Source organism: Colossoma macropomum, unplaced genomic scaffold (genome assembly GCF_904425465.1).
Source record: "Colossoma macropomum unplaced genomic scaffold, Colossoma_macropomum, whole genome shotgun sequence".
Lineage (NCBI taxonomy): Eukaryota > Metazoa > Chordata > Actinopteri > Characiformes > Serrasalmidae > Colossoma > Colossoma macropomum.
In genome coordinates, this window is record NW_023494805.1 from 18,381,582 (window position 1) to 18,395,440 (window position 13,859).

At 37.9% G+C, this 13,859-nt stretch overlaps 1 protein-coding gene across 1 annotated transcript in view; it reads left to right on the forward strand.

The window, feature by feature from the left end:
• Positions 1-965: 965 nt before the first annotated feature.
• The window catches only part of si:ch211-106h4.4 (MAM and LDL-receptor class A domain-containing protein 2), a 47,336-nt gene continuing 34,442 nt past the window's right edge, over positions 966-13,859 (forward strand). The window contains exons 1-12 of the mRNA XM_036596781.1: positions 966-1,209; positions 2,899-3,009; positions 3,182-3,310; positions 4,181-4,280; positions 5,922-6,084; positions 6,279-6,522; positions 7,343-7,465; positions 8,428-8,555; positions 8,928-9,162; positions 10,317-10,585; positions 13,366-13,456; positions 13,633-13,773. Of these exons, the coding sequence (XP_036452674.1) occupies positions 1,182-1,209; positions 2,899-3,009; positions 3,182-3,310; positions 4,181-4,280; positions 5,922-6,084; positions 6,279-6,522; positions 7,343-7,465; positions 8,428-8,555; positions 8,928-9,162; positions 10,317-10,585; positions 13,366-13,456; positions 13,633-13,773 (1,762 nt within the window). The 5' untranslated portion in view covers positions 966-1,181. The remainder of the gene's footprint in view (positions 1,210-2,898; positions 3,010-3,181; positions 3,311-4,180; positions 4,281-5,921; positions 6,085-6,278; positions 6,523-7,342; positions 7,466-8,427; positions 8,556-8,927; positions 9,163-10,316; positions 10,586-13,365; positions 13,457-13,632; positions 13,774-13,859) is intronic.

Sequence of the window (13,859 nt, forward strand, 5' to 3'; positions counted from 1 at the left end):
TTTAAATGTGTGTCATTTCTTAATCCTTCTAAAAGACAAAATAAAGGTCAAAAGAACTAAACAGTGAAGGGAAGGAGAGTGCTACCAAGTGCTGTAGGTTTCTTAATCAATTACAGTACCTCTTCAGTGACCACAATGTTTATAACCATAGCCTTTGGTCATAACAGCTGCATGGACCACCACAAGACTGCAATGGTACCATGACAACCACATTGTTGGCACGTTACTGCCACAATCATATATCAGGAAAAAATATCCACCTCATTTTTCATGTGGTCGCTGTATTTCAAGATTATTGATGAAATGTCCATTTGAGGAGCAGATGTGTCATTTATTACTGTTTTCATTACTGAAAAAGTTAGTTATAGTTATTAGCCTTTAATATTAATAACCTGTTTACACTTAACAGGAAGTTTTGTCCATAAGCCACTAAAAGCATCATGGGGAAGCAGGAACAAGGTGGGTAGTATGGAACTTGTGTACTAAAAGTAGCATTATAGAAAAGTAACTCTGTCAAAGCAGTGGTGCCTGAGAACTGTGAGAACAGAGGATTAACTCTTGATTTGCAAACCACTTCCCTCATGAAAGTGTGACTGCTTTGTGCATCGCAAAATTGGAGCACCTTTAATTTTGAAGAGCAACAGCGGATGCAGAGTTGAAGTTAAAAGGTATTTCATTAAATAACAACTAAATTGAATGTTTTGGCAAATCTCTGTCATTTATACTGAGATTTCTTACCCAATGTAAATCGTTCATAAACAGTACAGACATGCTGTGGTAAAATTGCTTTACTCCACCTCCTCATATAAAGCTAATCCTGTTTGAATAGTGCCTTGGAAAGCAGCTGTTCAGTAATCATTACTTGGAAAAGGAAATTGCTCTCTTGATACTGTCTGAGGAGGGAAAGGTGTTAACGATGCAGTCTTGGCTGTAGTGCTTGTGTGGTCATAATCAGTCCTAAAGGACACGCTGAACACAGAGAGACTAAAGGATAAAGGATCAGATCACAGCAACTGTCATAAAGCTCTAATGTGTGTGTGCTCAGATTGATTGGCGCACCTAGAGCAGTATTTAAGGTTATTGGGTGCACTGTGGACTACGATCCACCTGGTTCATAAAGTTATTAGCAAGCAGAGTTTACTTAAACTCTGCATGTTTCTCACCACTCTGCTCACTCCAGCATGGCAAGACTGCTTTTCCTGATGTTTGGTAAGACTAGCTATGCTTATGTGTACATTTTAGGTGGTAATGCAGGTGTTTAGATATTCTTGCGTGTCAGTGCAGGACTGCAGATTCAGATAAAGCCATTTTGTGAAGCAAATCATGGACCATATTTAATACATATTACATTTTCTGACATTATCTAAGAAAAGTTAAACATTTATTTTTTCACTCTAGCTTTTAACTATCTCCTCTTATTTTTACTAGAATGTTACTTTAAGAGTATTCTGATATTATTTGAATTATAGCACTTACAGTATTTTTTATTCTATGTTTGTAATTGTTATCATTTTCTGTCATTCTGTATTCGTTGCTGGTTTTGTTTGACTAACTGTTGTTTCTTTTTTTCTGTTGTTTATAGTTTGCACTGAGATGCATTCTATATATATATATATATATATATATATATATATATATATATATATATATATATTATATATATAGTGTATTATTCTTATTATTCATTATTATTAAAGTAAGTACACATCATCTACAGAGAACACAACTCTGCACATTTTAATGCACAATTACAGTGTCTTTGCTGAATTTATTTTACTGGGGAAATAATAAAATGTGGCCTTTGTGATATTTTGTGTTTTGTTTTTCCAAAATGTAAAAAATGTAAATTCTGCACTGAAATGTGCAAAAAATGCCATATTTAAGTGTGTTCTCTTCAGAGAACGCCTTATTTTCACTTAGAAAATCAACAAAACATGTTTTGTGACCAGGGATCTTCAAACTAGCGTATTTTTGAGTATCTGAACTTGGTTACAGTGGATTTTACATTTAAATATATATGTCATATGTTATTGTATAGAGCTGTTTTTTTCCCCTTAATTCTTTAAGGCAATTAGGGGGGAGCGAGGCACAAATGTAACAGATATTTTATGTCATTAAACAGGGTCCAGTTAAACATGCTTTTGGTCATCTCATATTCTGAAAGTGAACTTTGACATCAATCAACCAGATATTTCTCAAAATTCAGCATAATTTTTACCTCAAAAGTAACTTTTTTTCATCAAGAAGTGTTTTTGATTGTGTTGTGTGTCACAGAATTTATGCCTAAATTATTTTTTTCACCCACTTGGTGGGTGTAACATAGCACTGTTTTGAAGCATGTACACAACTCACAGTGAGACCTAGTGAGACTAAAGTACAGTGTCTACATGGCGAGGTTAGTTTCAGCAACTAAGCCTTCTACAGTAAACAATAAGAGAAGTCTTAATAATTACTTATATTTTTTGGACGTTTTCATGCCTAGGCTCATCAAAATGTACTACAGATGCCATATAATTAAAATATATTTACATTTTAGCATTCCAGTATTAGCTTTTACTAATCATTTTTATTTTGATATGTGTATCTTAATGTATTAGGTTGTAAAGCTTGTCAGGCTCAAATACCATAGAACTGTACTAAATTAACTGTCTGTATCATATTAACAGCTTTTAGCTTCAGTTACAACTAGCTCCTCAGTCTGTTACACTTAACTCAACCAGTGGGGTTAGTTGTAACATTTGGACTTGTGCTACTTTGAGCTGAATAGCAGGTACTGAAAACAAAGTGTAGGTGTGTAAAAAATCCAAAATCAAACTGTGTTAGATTCTATCCCAACCTCCCTTTTTTATTATTCTGAAGATATAAATTGTATGTTACAATTTCAATGTGTTTTCCTAGTTGCCCTAGCACTTGCTTCCTGCTGTGATGGCCAGTTCCAGTCTGCATTTCAGAACCATGTGTCTTTAAAGAGGGCAAACTGCATTGATGGGTCAGATGAAGTCTTCTGTGGTAGGTGCTATAATCCATGCCTGTTACCTCTGAAATGTATTCTGTGCAAATGTAATCCTGACCTTTCCAATGCAGAGGTTACATTTTGTTCTATTCTTCGTGTTTTTGTTTTCTTGTTAATGCTAGCATTTACCACTTCTGTATATTATTGACCACAGCATGTAATCTGCAGGCTCTTGTGACTTTGAGAAGGATACATGTGGATGGAATGATACCAGCAACGGTGCATTTCGGTGGAGGCTGGAGATGGCCAACATCAGCAGCATTCCGGGTGTGGACCATACCACTGGATCACCATGGGGTACGGTCTATACTATTTGTTAGATCACAGCTAGTTTTTACCTCACATTGTGATTGGTTATGAATGACAGTATCTCCCCATAATGGCACTCCAAATTCATCTCTAAGTATCACTCAGCCTCTTCACCTGTAACATAGCAATGATAACCACCCATTAAAAAAGGTCACAGCCACAACTTTACAAGCCCACAGAAAAGAGTTATAACAGCAAGTGACATGAGTGACACAGAAACTATGTACACCAGACATGAGTGGCTGAGCTCAGTTTTAATGCATGCCCTGTTTCTATTTTTGTAGCATCACGTCGCTCTAATGTTCCACCTTAAATACTACAGTAAAGCCCACCTTTCATCAATACAAGGTTAACCTAGCCAAAAAAAGGATGAGGAGAAACAAATCCATGAGTGGAGAAATGTGAGCTTTCTTTAATTTTTATAATGACTAATCTACTGGAAGCTTCAATTAGTAATACCATGTTTTTAATCTGCCAGTAACAGGCTGCTTTTAGATGTGTAGGATGCACATAAAGTGTGTAACTACATTTCTCAAGCTATTGGCATAGTTTTTATACAGTTTGTCTAGGCCAGCAGACTTGACGTTTCTAGCATAGACATCCTAGTGGTTTTGCATTATGATAATACATTTGTTAGCAGTAGATTTATTTTACTTCATGTAATCATTTATTAGCAGATCAGAGCTATTTTGATTTGCAGGGTGTTTTTAAGCTTTCTTTACCTAATAATAAAAATCATTAATTGGTGTAATCTGTGGTGTCATCGCAATAATACACTTGGGGCTGTGACCAACATTCACTTCCTGGTTATATGAACACTACATGTGTGCTGAAGCTATATGTTGTTGTCTATTACAGGCCAGGTCATGCATGTAGACGGTGAAGACCCTGGTATGTTCTCAAAGGCCATTTTGGAGCGCACCTTTGAACAGTCCACTGCACTTGGGTGTCAGATAAGGTAAAGAACAGCACAGTTGAAACAGTTGTTGTAGACTATAGGACTTACAATAGCTCAGACGAGGCTGTTTCTGAACACTTGAGGGCATTAAAAAGGTTTAACATCCTACCCCAATTAAGAATAGAAAAGAACTAATTAATGCCATGTAATTAACCATTCAATAAAATACTAATATGAACATCTAACAAATGCTAAGATAAACACAATGAAACCTCACATGATTTCACCGTATAACCAAACATTACAAGGGGTCCAAATAAAAAATGAATTTTGGGGTTTGCATTTTACAAGCAAATTCTGTTAATTCCTCTTATAAGCGCTCACATTTTATCATCGTATACAGGCTGTATACCTCTGCATCTTGAGAAGTCAAAGTCTGCGTAACCTTAGCATAGCATCTCATACAGAGATAAACATAGCTGGAAGTTAAGTCAGTGTCCAAACTACAGCTGTTCTGAAGTCAGTTGAGAACCAGCCATTACTGATTTGTTTAGTCTCGTTGCTGTTTCCACACTGAGTCTCATAAAACCTTCCTGAAACTATAGGGGACTTCGGTGTCCTCACACTAGTTAAAGACATGATGGGTGCTGAAAACCAACTGATTTGAAGCAATGGCAGATAGCAAAGGAGCCTCTGTAATACAATGACAGTGCCCACATAGCATAGGCCCTTTGTGGCTTGAAGGCCCTAAGCAACTGCTTATTCCCCTTACAGCAAGAAATATACTTGAGCACAGCACCTTTAAGGACTACCACCAGGCCAAGATCATCGAGTGGGTTCTATGGGCGTTTGTCTCGGGGCCCAAGCCATTAGGACGCCTCTGTGGACAATTATGAGAAAATCCAAACAGCTGTTTTGACTCATGGTGGGAACTTTAACAGTTGATAAAATGATCTAATTTATCATTGTGCTACAGTCAATCACAATCTGCTATTCACATTTCCTCAACATTCACTTCATTTTTTCTGCTGATCACTGCTTAGTAAAAAAAAAAGCTGGCTGGAATTTTAGCATAATGACAGTGATGTAATTGCAAAACTCAGGGCTCAATTTGAGGGATGATACAAGCAAATACTATCCTGCAGTCCAAAAAAATCACCCCCCTAGGAAAACTGCCATCCCTCCTTTCCACCCCCTTTTGAATAAAGGTATATTCTCTAAGATTGCATTAATTAACTTTGTTACATCATCAAATTTTAAAGAAAATTACAAAGAACTTTTACTTTGTTCTACACAAACAACTAAGCAGATACACATATTCAGACTAGAGATTAGTAAAAAGGGTAAACGTCTGTACTTAGATAAAAAAGTAATTGCGCCTACAGCTTATAACCAGCCGAAAAACACCTCGGTAGTTTGAATTCACAATTTTGCCTTTTTCATCCATTTGCAATACTAGTATTTTGTCTATATTGTGCAGCCATGGAAGACGTCCCAGAACAACGAACAGAATTTATTGATTAACTAACATTTTAACGTATCTTTCATCGATTTTGCCTTGAATGTAGGTTAGATTTCCTACATAATTTGAGTATAAGATCAAGCTCATCTTTGTTATCTTGCACAGCATAGGTATAGAACATCCTGTGCATTCTTTTGCGAATGTAATGAGAATGTAAATTATCTTCCCCCCTGTTGCAGCTTCTGGTATCATCTTCATGACTCCATCGGTTTATCCTCTCACTTTGCCCTGAGCATATTCACTAATGGGTCATCTCTGGTCTTGTGGGAGATTAAGAAAGGGCAGACTGATGGTTGGGTGAATGCCTCAGTGAGAGTTGGGAATCGTCCTAAAGGTTTCAAGGTATTCTTTACTAAAATGTTATTAATGCTGAAAATGCTAACCCTAACCCTGTTGTGGTCACCATTTGATTTTCTTTATTTCTTGATTGTTTTAGGTTTGCTGTTTTGGGCGGTGACCTTTGAAACTTTGCAGTAATTTTTGTATTTGTTTTTGTGCATTTACAATCCCCCCCCCACCCCCACACACACGCACAGCTGGTATATTCAGTGGATCCCACATATATCGGAAATCAGGACGTGATGCTGGATGATGTTAGGCTGACAGACTGTGCTGAAGGGGATGTTCCTGCAGGCTCAGAGCAGCTTAGCTGTGACTTTGAGAGGGACCTGTGTGGTTGGTACCCAGACCAGTCTGCCAGCCTTAACTGGGAGAGGGCCAACAGCCAAAAACCTTCATTTGACAATCCGGGACCAGGCTATGACCACACAACTGGTTCTGGTAAACCTTCTTGCCCACTATTTGTGTTAACACCTTAATCTCTGAGGAGTCCTTAGCTGTAAAGAAGTACTTGTTTAACCTCTTAAAAGGCCAGTTTCTGCTGTGAAAAAGTGATCTAACAAAGCCGAAAATGTGTAGGTTTTTATTTACTTTGTGCCACGCTGTCTTGTTGAACAGGGAAATGCATGAACAGAAATATGTCACAGTCACATTTAATCATTACTCTGATTAAACTAATTAATAATATCAATGATCAATTCGGTTTTAGCAGTAAAGAAGCCTTGTGCTTCTTTTATACAGTGATGGTGATGAAACATGGTATCAAACCAAAACTCTTTTACAAGATTACCCATTTTACTATGCATAACATGGGCATGCATGCGCTGTTGCTCCTCTAGTAGCAGAGTTAAACAAGTTTCTAAGAATGTACTGCTTTCAAGATGGTCAGTTCAATAAGGTTTTTTAGTCTTATTCAAGTCAAATACAGTCCTTGGTTTAAATAGAACAAAGCAGTTCAGATGAACAAAGGCAATCAACAGTCGCACAAATACTTCAGATTTACTGTAATCCTTTTACATTTTAGTGGATGGTACAAACCTTACCTATTAGTTTAATAACAGTTACTGGGTAGTAAGGCTAGAGTTGAAAGGATTGTTTGGTCTCAGTATTGCTTACATTGAACATCTCAGCTAATTTCATGCAAAATTGTAAATAACTGTAATCTTAGAGGTTTTGTTTATACAGGTAATGGTTTCTTTGTAGTTTGTAATTCAGCTGAATTTGTTAAGCAAACAAAAACAAAAGTGTGTTTTTTTTTCAGGTTATTACATCTATATTGCACCAAAAAGCAGCTCCAACCCCTCACAGACAGCCAGACTTGTCAGTTATCCCCAGCAGGGCAAATGCATCAGCTTCTGGTATCATATCTATGGTGGCAGCATTGGTGAGTGACCGCTGCAGTTCTACACTGGTTTGACTTACGATCTGTCAGATTATTTATTTGGTAACATAATCGTAGCTTTTTATTGCTTATTTGGTCAAGATATCTTTAATAATGCTAAATAAATGTACATACTATTATGTTTGTAACTTACCCCTTCATCTGTTTAATTATAAGTTAGACCTTAGTTATTAGGTGTATTAGCAGCTAATTAGCAAAATTAAGATATGCAGGTTGGCTCTGTCAGTAATTTTCCATTCTTTGGTCATACTTTTCCTTCATTTTGTGCAGTTCACAAGTAATAAACTGTCTTTAAAAAAGTTTCAGGTGATGCTTTTGCTTGCTCCCCTTTGTTTTGAATGGGGTATTATGGGGTAAATTAGCATTTAATGTTATTTGTTGTCTTATGTAGTATTCGGTACTGAAGCATTATAGCCTTCAGCCCTCATTGGTTTGACAGAACCCACAATTTTTTATCACTTTAGTGTTTTTATGCATCACTCCATACTCAGCATGCATTGCACAAATACATCACACAACCATGGGGAAGCCCTATAGCATTCAGCAAATTCTGACTGCTAGCCACTGATGAAGACGCTGAAGAATGTTATAGCACTAACCAAGACAGACAGACTAGAGAGACACACTGCTCAGCTAGGTTAGTGAAACAGACTAGAGAGAGATGCACTGCCCAGACAGCACATCAAATTTTATTGGTTAAATGTTACTGTTGTTCACTGACATCAAACTTGGAGTGGAGAAAACAGTTCTCATGATTGCCTCTTCGGCAATTTACGGTCATGTTGATTTTTCTTTTTTGTGACCGGATGAACAGTTTCACTAAACAATAAGTAGGTTTAACACAAAAAAAACCAAAGCAAACCTTGACTAAGTTTAAGTTATTATTAAGTTATTATATGAATTATATGTGTAGTTTATCATGTTAATTCCTGTGGGCTTTGCAGGCTCTCTCCGATTCATCTCCAAGAACACTGAAGGAACGGAGACAGTGGTGTGGATGAGGATGGGGACTCAGGGCAACAAATGGCGCTTTGTAGAGCTTAGCTTTGGCAACACTGACACCCCAGTTCAGGTACTGTTACCTAATAGACAAAAAGGCTGATTACCGCGATGGCATGTTCTCCTTATTTTCAGAAGTCTAGGTTATGTACATAGACTGGAGACATCTGAATCTGTGAATGACTGTCACTAGGGGCCTCAGAATCCTTGGATTTTCAAAAATGAAAAACTAGACATTGTCCAATAACATTGCTGGATGTCCTTATTAATTAGAAGTCACTACATTTGTAGTAAAAGGTGTTGTTTATCCATAGAAATGTTCTGTTCTGCTGTGTACCTATGGCTGAAGTAGTCACATTATGAATGACCAATGTGTTTGACAAAGTTCTTTATGTATTGTTCAGTTGTGGTCCTAAAGAAAAAACTGAAATGCGTGTGTGTTCAGTTCATCTTTGAAGGTATCTTGGGAGGCACAGACGGCAGTATTGCTGTGGATGACGTGCAGGTGTGGAGCAGTGTGAACGGTTCATGTCTGGCTGAGAGAGAGTGCACATTTCAGAGTGGTCTGTGTGGACTACAGCCTGACCCTGCAGCCCATTTCTCCTGGATCAGGACTACCGGAGAGCAGGCCGTAGGCTCCGCTAGCCCACCCACAGACCACACTCTGGGCACTGATCAAGGTGAGACCATTCACATGTCATTCATCAGCTCTTAAAAGACAGTATTTAGTTTTTTGGTGAAGCTTTGAGTTTGAGTGATGCTTGGGTGACCACCACTGACAAGACACTACCATTCAAAAGTTTGGAGCACCTTGTAATTTTAGTATAAATATTAATATACAGTATTTAAATAAATATTGTATTTATTTAAATGAAAAATAACATGAATTAACAGTATACACTAAAATATCAGTAAGTAGACATCAAAACAGAAATTTAGAGGCTTTTTTCAAATGTAGTTTTTTTGTGTGGGGGTGTCAAGTTACCCAGTGATTGTTAATACACTATTTAAAGCACTTCTGTCAATTTATCCACCTTAAGATTTGGTCACTACTTTTCAAATATGAAGCAGTCTGAATGTTACTTTGGTAATAAGTTCATCCTTAATGTCTTAATTTTCATAGAAGCTTCAACATCTGAATATAATATGGAGTAATAGTATTTATAATAATAAAAATATCTGATCTTCCATCCATCCATCCATCTTCTAAGCCACTTATTCTTCTGGGTTGCGGATGGTGCTGGAGCCTATCCCAGCATTCATCGGGCAGTTCAGGTAATCCAAAACACATTCAGTGATGCTGAAGTCTGGACTCTGGGGTGGTCATTTCAGACAGAAGCAGCTTCTTTGTTTGATTTGCAAATTTTCTTTTTTTTTTAATCTATTTCCTTTTCTCAGTAAGGGCTTCTTGTTAGCTACACATCCTTTCAGACTCAAAGTGCTGAGTTGTCTTCTCACAGTGGAAGGATGGACAGAAACTGAATTTGTTCAGATCTGAATCAAGAGTGGAGCTTGATTTTCTCCTCTCTCTCTCTCAAAGATGAAAGCTTTAAGTGCTGTTTATCTGATGGGGCCAGTTTTAGTGGTCTGCCAGGTCTTGTCCGGTTGTTAGGAGTCCCATTTTCTATGTATCTTTGTACGACAACATGTGTTTAATATTATTGAAAACAGTGATTCTAAACCTCTGAGCAGTGATTCCAAACCTTTGAATGGTACTGCATATTTGACCTTTGTATTATATGTGTGTTATATGTTTGTTATAAGTGTTTTGTGAAGTCAGTTATGAAATGTGGACTAAAGTGTTGGTTTGGTTGTTTGTGTTGTGTGCTCCAAGGCTACTATCTAAGTGCACAGCTGTGGAAGCACCCGCTCGGTAGCCGAGGCAGCATGCTGACTCCAGTTAATGAGCCGACTGCAGAGAGCGGGCAGTGCTGGATGTTCTGGTATCACATGGCCGGGAGAGACAGTAGCTCGCTCAGTGTGTACCTGCAGCAGTCACACAACAGCAGCACTCGTGTTCTTCTCTGGAGCCGCAGCATAGAGCAAAGAGAGCTGTGGAGACACAGCAGAGCCACTGTACTCAGTCCTCACAGCCCTTACCAGGTATGGCCTTTACACGCTCCAGATTCATGACATTTCTTATCAGTGAGTCTATATTAATTTATCAGTAAAGGACCTTTATCATGGAAAATTAATTTTCCTTACTGTAACAGAATTATTTTCATGTAAACATTGACAAAGTCTCAAAATGTACTGTATGCTCCCCAGTCCTCGCATTCCATACCCAGCACAGTCAATGCCAATTGGTTAAGCTGTTCTTTGGTTATCAAAGTGTGTAATAAAACTTTGGGCTTGCTGGCGGCCATGGCCATTTAAGGAGTTTAAAGGGGTATTCCACAGATTCTGCAGATTTAACAGTTTTTTCTGCATAATTAAATGACTGAGATGTAAACAGAACCATTTAGAGTAGTGTGCATTGCAGAGAAAATAACTGAGTTTGCGATATCTGCATTATATTAACTATCCAAAATGACCAGTGAAACTCCATGTGTCTTCTGACTTTTTATGTGTAATGTTGATAAAATAATAGTAAATTTAAAAAATAAGTTTTCTTTGGGAAATACTGTGGCATCCCGCCATGCAAATACTGTGGCTTCCTGCATTTTATTCTTTGCTGATGCTACAATACAGTTTAGGCCAAAACTTACTCTCACAACTACTGTAAAACAGCGTCTCAGACACAATGTCTGTGAGGGAGCTTTTAGAGGCCTTTTGCTTGGAAAAGCCTGGACTGCTTTTTAAATGAGGCACAATACACAGTAGCCAATCAGCTCATATACACTTTATGGACAAAGGTATTGGGGCACAGCTGTTAATCATTGAATTCAGGTGTTTCATTCAGTCAAATTGCCACAGGTGTATAAAATGAAGAACCTAGCCATGCACTCTGTCTTTACACACATTTGTGAGAGAATGGGTGGTTCTGAAGAGCTCACTCAATTGACAGTAATAGGTTGCTATCGTTGCAAGTCAGTTTGTCAGTTTCTTCCCTCTAGATATTCCACAATCAACTGTGAGTGGTATTATTATTATGTAAAGCACACCACCACTGGACTCTGGAGCAGGGGAAAAGTACTTTGTGGAGTGATGAATTACGCTTCTCTATCTGACAGTCTTGCCAACTTGCCAACCGTTTTGCCAACTGTAAAGTTTGGTGGAGGAGGGCTAATGCTATGGGGTTGTTTTTCAGGGGTTGGCCTAGACCCCTTAGTTTCAGTGAAGGGAAAGCTTAATGCTTCAGCATACCAAGACATTTTGGACAATTGTATACTTTCAATTTTGTGGGAACATTCTGCCTTGGCAATATACAGTAGGATTTTAGTTTTTTAACACAATCACAACCACTTCCCCAATACAAGTGGAAACGTGGAGGCAAAAAGTCTATGTTTCCTGTATCAAAGTGCGTATATGCCTACTTTACTCTGTTTGACTGAATAGAATTGCAAGGTATAAACGTTAAGACAGTGATTTGTTAAATAGACTGTAGAGAGACTGTATTCTCCTACTATGCACATGCTTGTTTTTGTTTTAGAGCACAGTATGGCAAAAGTTAGCAAAGCCAATGTAGCATGGTTTCTCAACTGCAGCATGGCTTTTTAACTGTAGCATTGTTTCTCAAAGGTGTTGTTTCTAGTGTTTTCACCTGTGTCACAGCATGTCAATCATATGGAGCATTTTAATACAGTGTGAGCATAAAAATCATAGGCTTTGTATATACATGATGGTTTATTGAAACATACAGTGTGAGTTACCAAAGAAAAGCATTTCTAAAATCACAGCGTGTGTCTGGCTTTAGAGAACATTTAGCTATAGATCAAGCAGCCAATCAAAAGACTCCTACAAGACATAAACCTCGACAAGTGAGCTCTTTGGCTGCATTAGCCTCAGGAGCAAAACTATGAAATGTACTTCCAACTGTACGGAAGGGCTTTTTGGACATGGAACAAAACCCACTCTTCTCCACTGCAGGTCAACTTGATCCAAGCTAACTAAAATAAAATAGCTGGCTAGTGAGCTAGTGCGTGTCATTTAAACCAGCTAGATTTTAATGATTTAACTGTTAAGGTGCATTGCATTCATTTACAATTACAAATACTTAATTCCGTTCCTTAAGTAGGTTACTTATTTTGGTACTGGTATTTAAAGTACTTGTACTTGGTCTGAAAAAATGATATTGATGAATCTCTACTTATCATCAATAATAATAAATAACATTCTTACTTAAAAATACAAATGTGGCATTCATTGAATGTTTATATTCCACACTTTCAACAGAATGTCTCTGCTTGTTTCAATGAACCAGAAGTAAATTTATTGAATTAAACAAAATGCAATTAGAAGTATTTCAGGCTGCAATACTACTACTACTACTAATACTAATAATAACAATAATAATAATAATAATAATAATAATAATAACAATGCATGCACATTTCTACACAAGCTCAGTGTGTATGATCCCTAAAAGAATGAATTCAAGCAGTGAACAGCATTCGCGCCACAATGATATCATGCCACTGAAGCACTTGTCTGTAAAATTAGTCCATAAAAGCCTGTTGTTTCAACTGAACATCCTCTGCTTATCAATTGAATGCGAGCCGACTGGCCATTAAAAACAAGCACCTACCTGCTGAACTCACAAACTAAGGGTGCAGCAGGCGTGGAGTTATGTCATAAAAAGATATGTCAGCTGCACGTGAAATGTAATGTGCACCAGAGGCAAAGCCGTCTCATAAGAGGCTACATAGACTATGTCTAAAACTGCCTATAGACTGTATGACCCTGACACTACACACTGATTTGTTCCCGTGTTTGTTTAACAGGTCGTCTTTGAAGCAGTGGTTGGAAACGGTCAGGTTAAGGACATTGCTATTGATGATCTGTCTGTACTGAATGGGCCCTGTCCTCCTAACGGTAGGAGCTCATACTCATCATTCATAAAACACTAAAGTGAGCTGTTCAGATACATAATCCATGTCACTGTAACATTACTTCTCTCGACATATTTGTTATTTTATGTAAATTTCTGTCTAGGACACTGCACTAAACTATGTCAGTTATTGAAGTGCATTTCTGTTTCTGTTCTTCAGGGCTGTGTGACTTTGAGATGGATCAGTGTGGCTGGATTAGCAGTACTCTCGGTGTCCACAGCATGGCCTGGAGTTGGACCTCTGGAGCCAGCGCCTTCGGGTTCATGCCTGAGGTGGACCACACCACAAATTCCGCCCTGGGTAAAGCTCTCTCCATGGATTCTTCTATAACAATTACCAGTCACTGACTACTCATATATACTGGAGACAATGGCTTATTCAACATT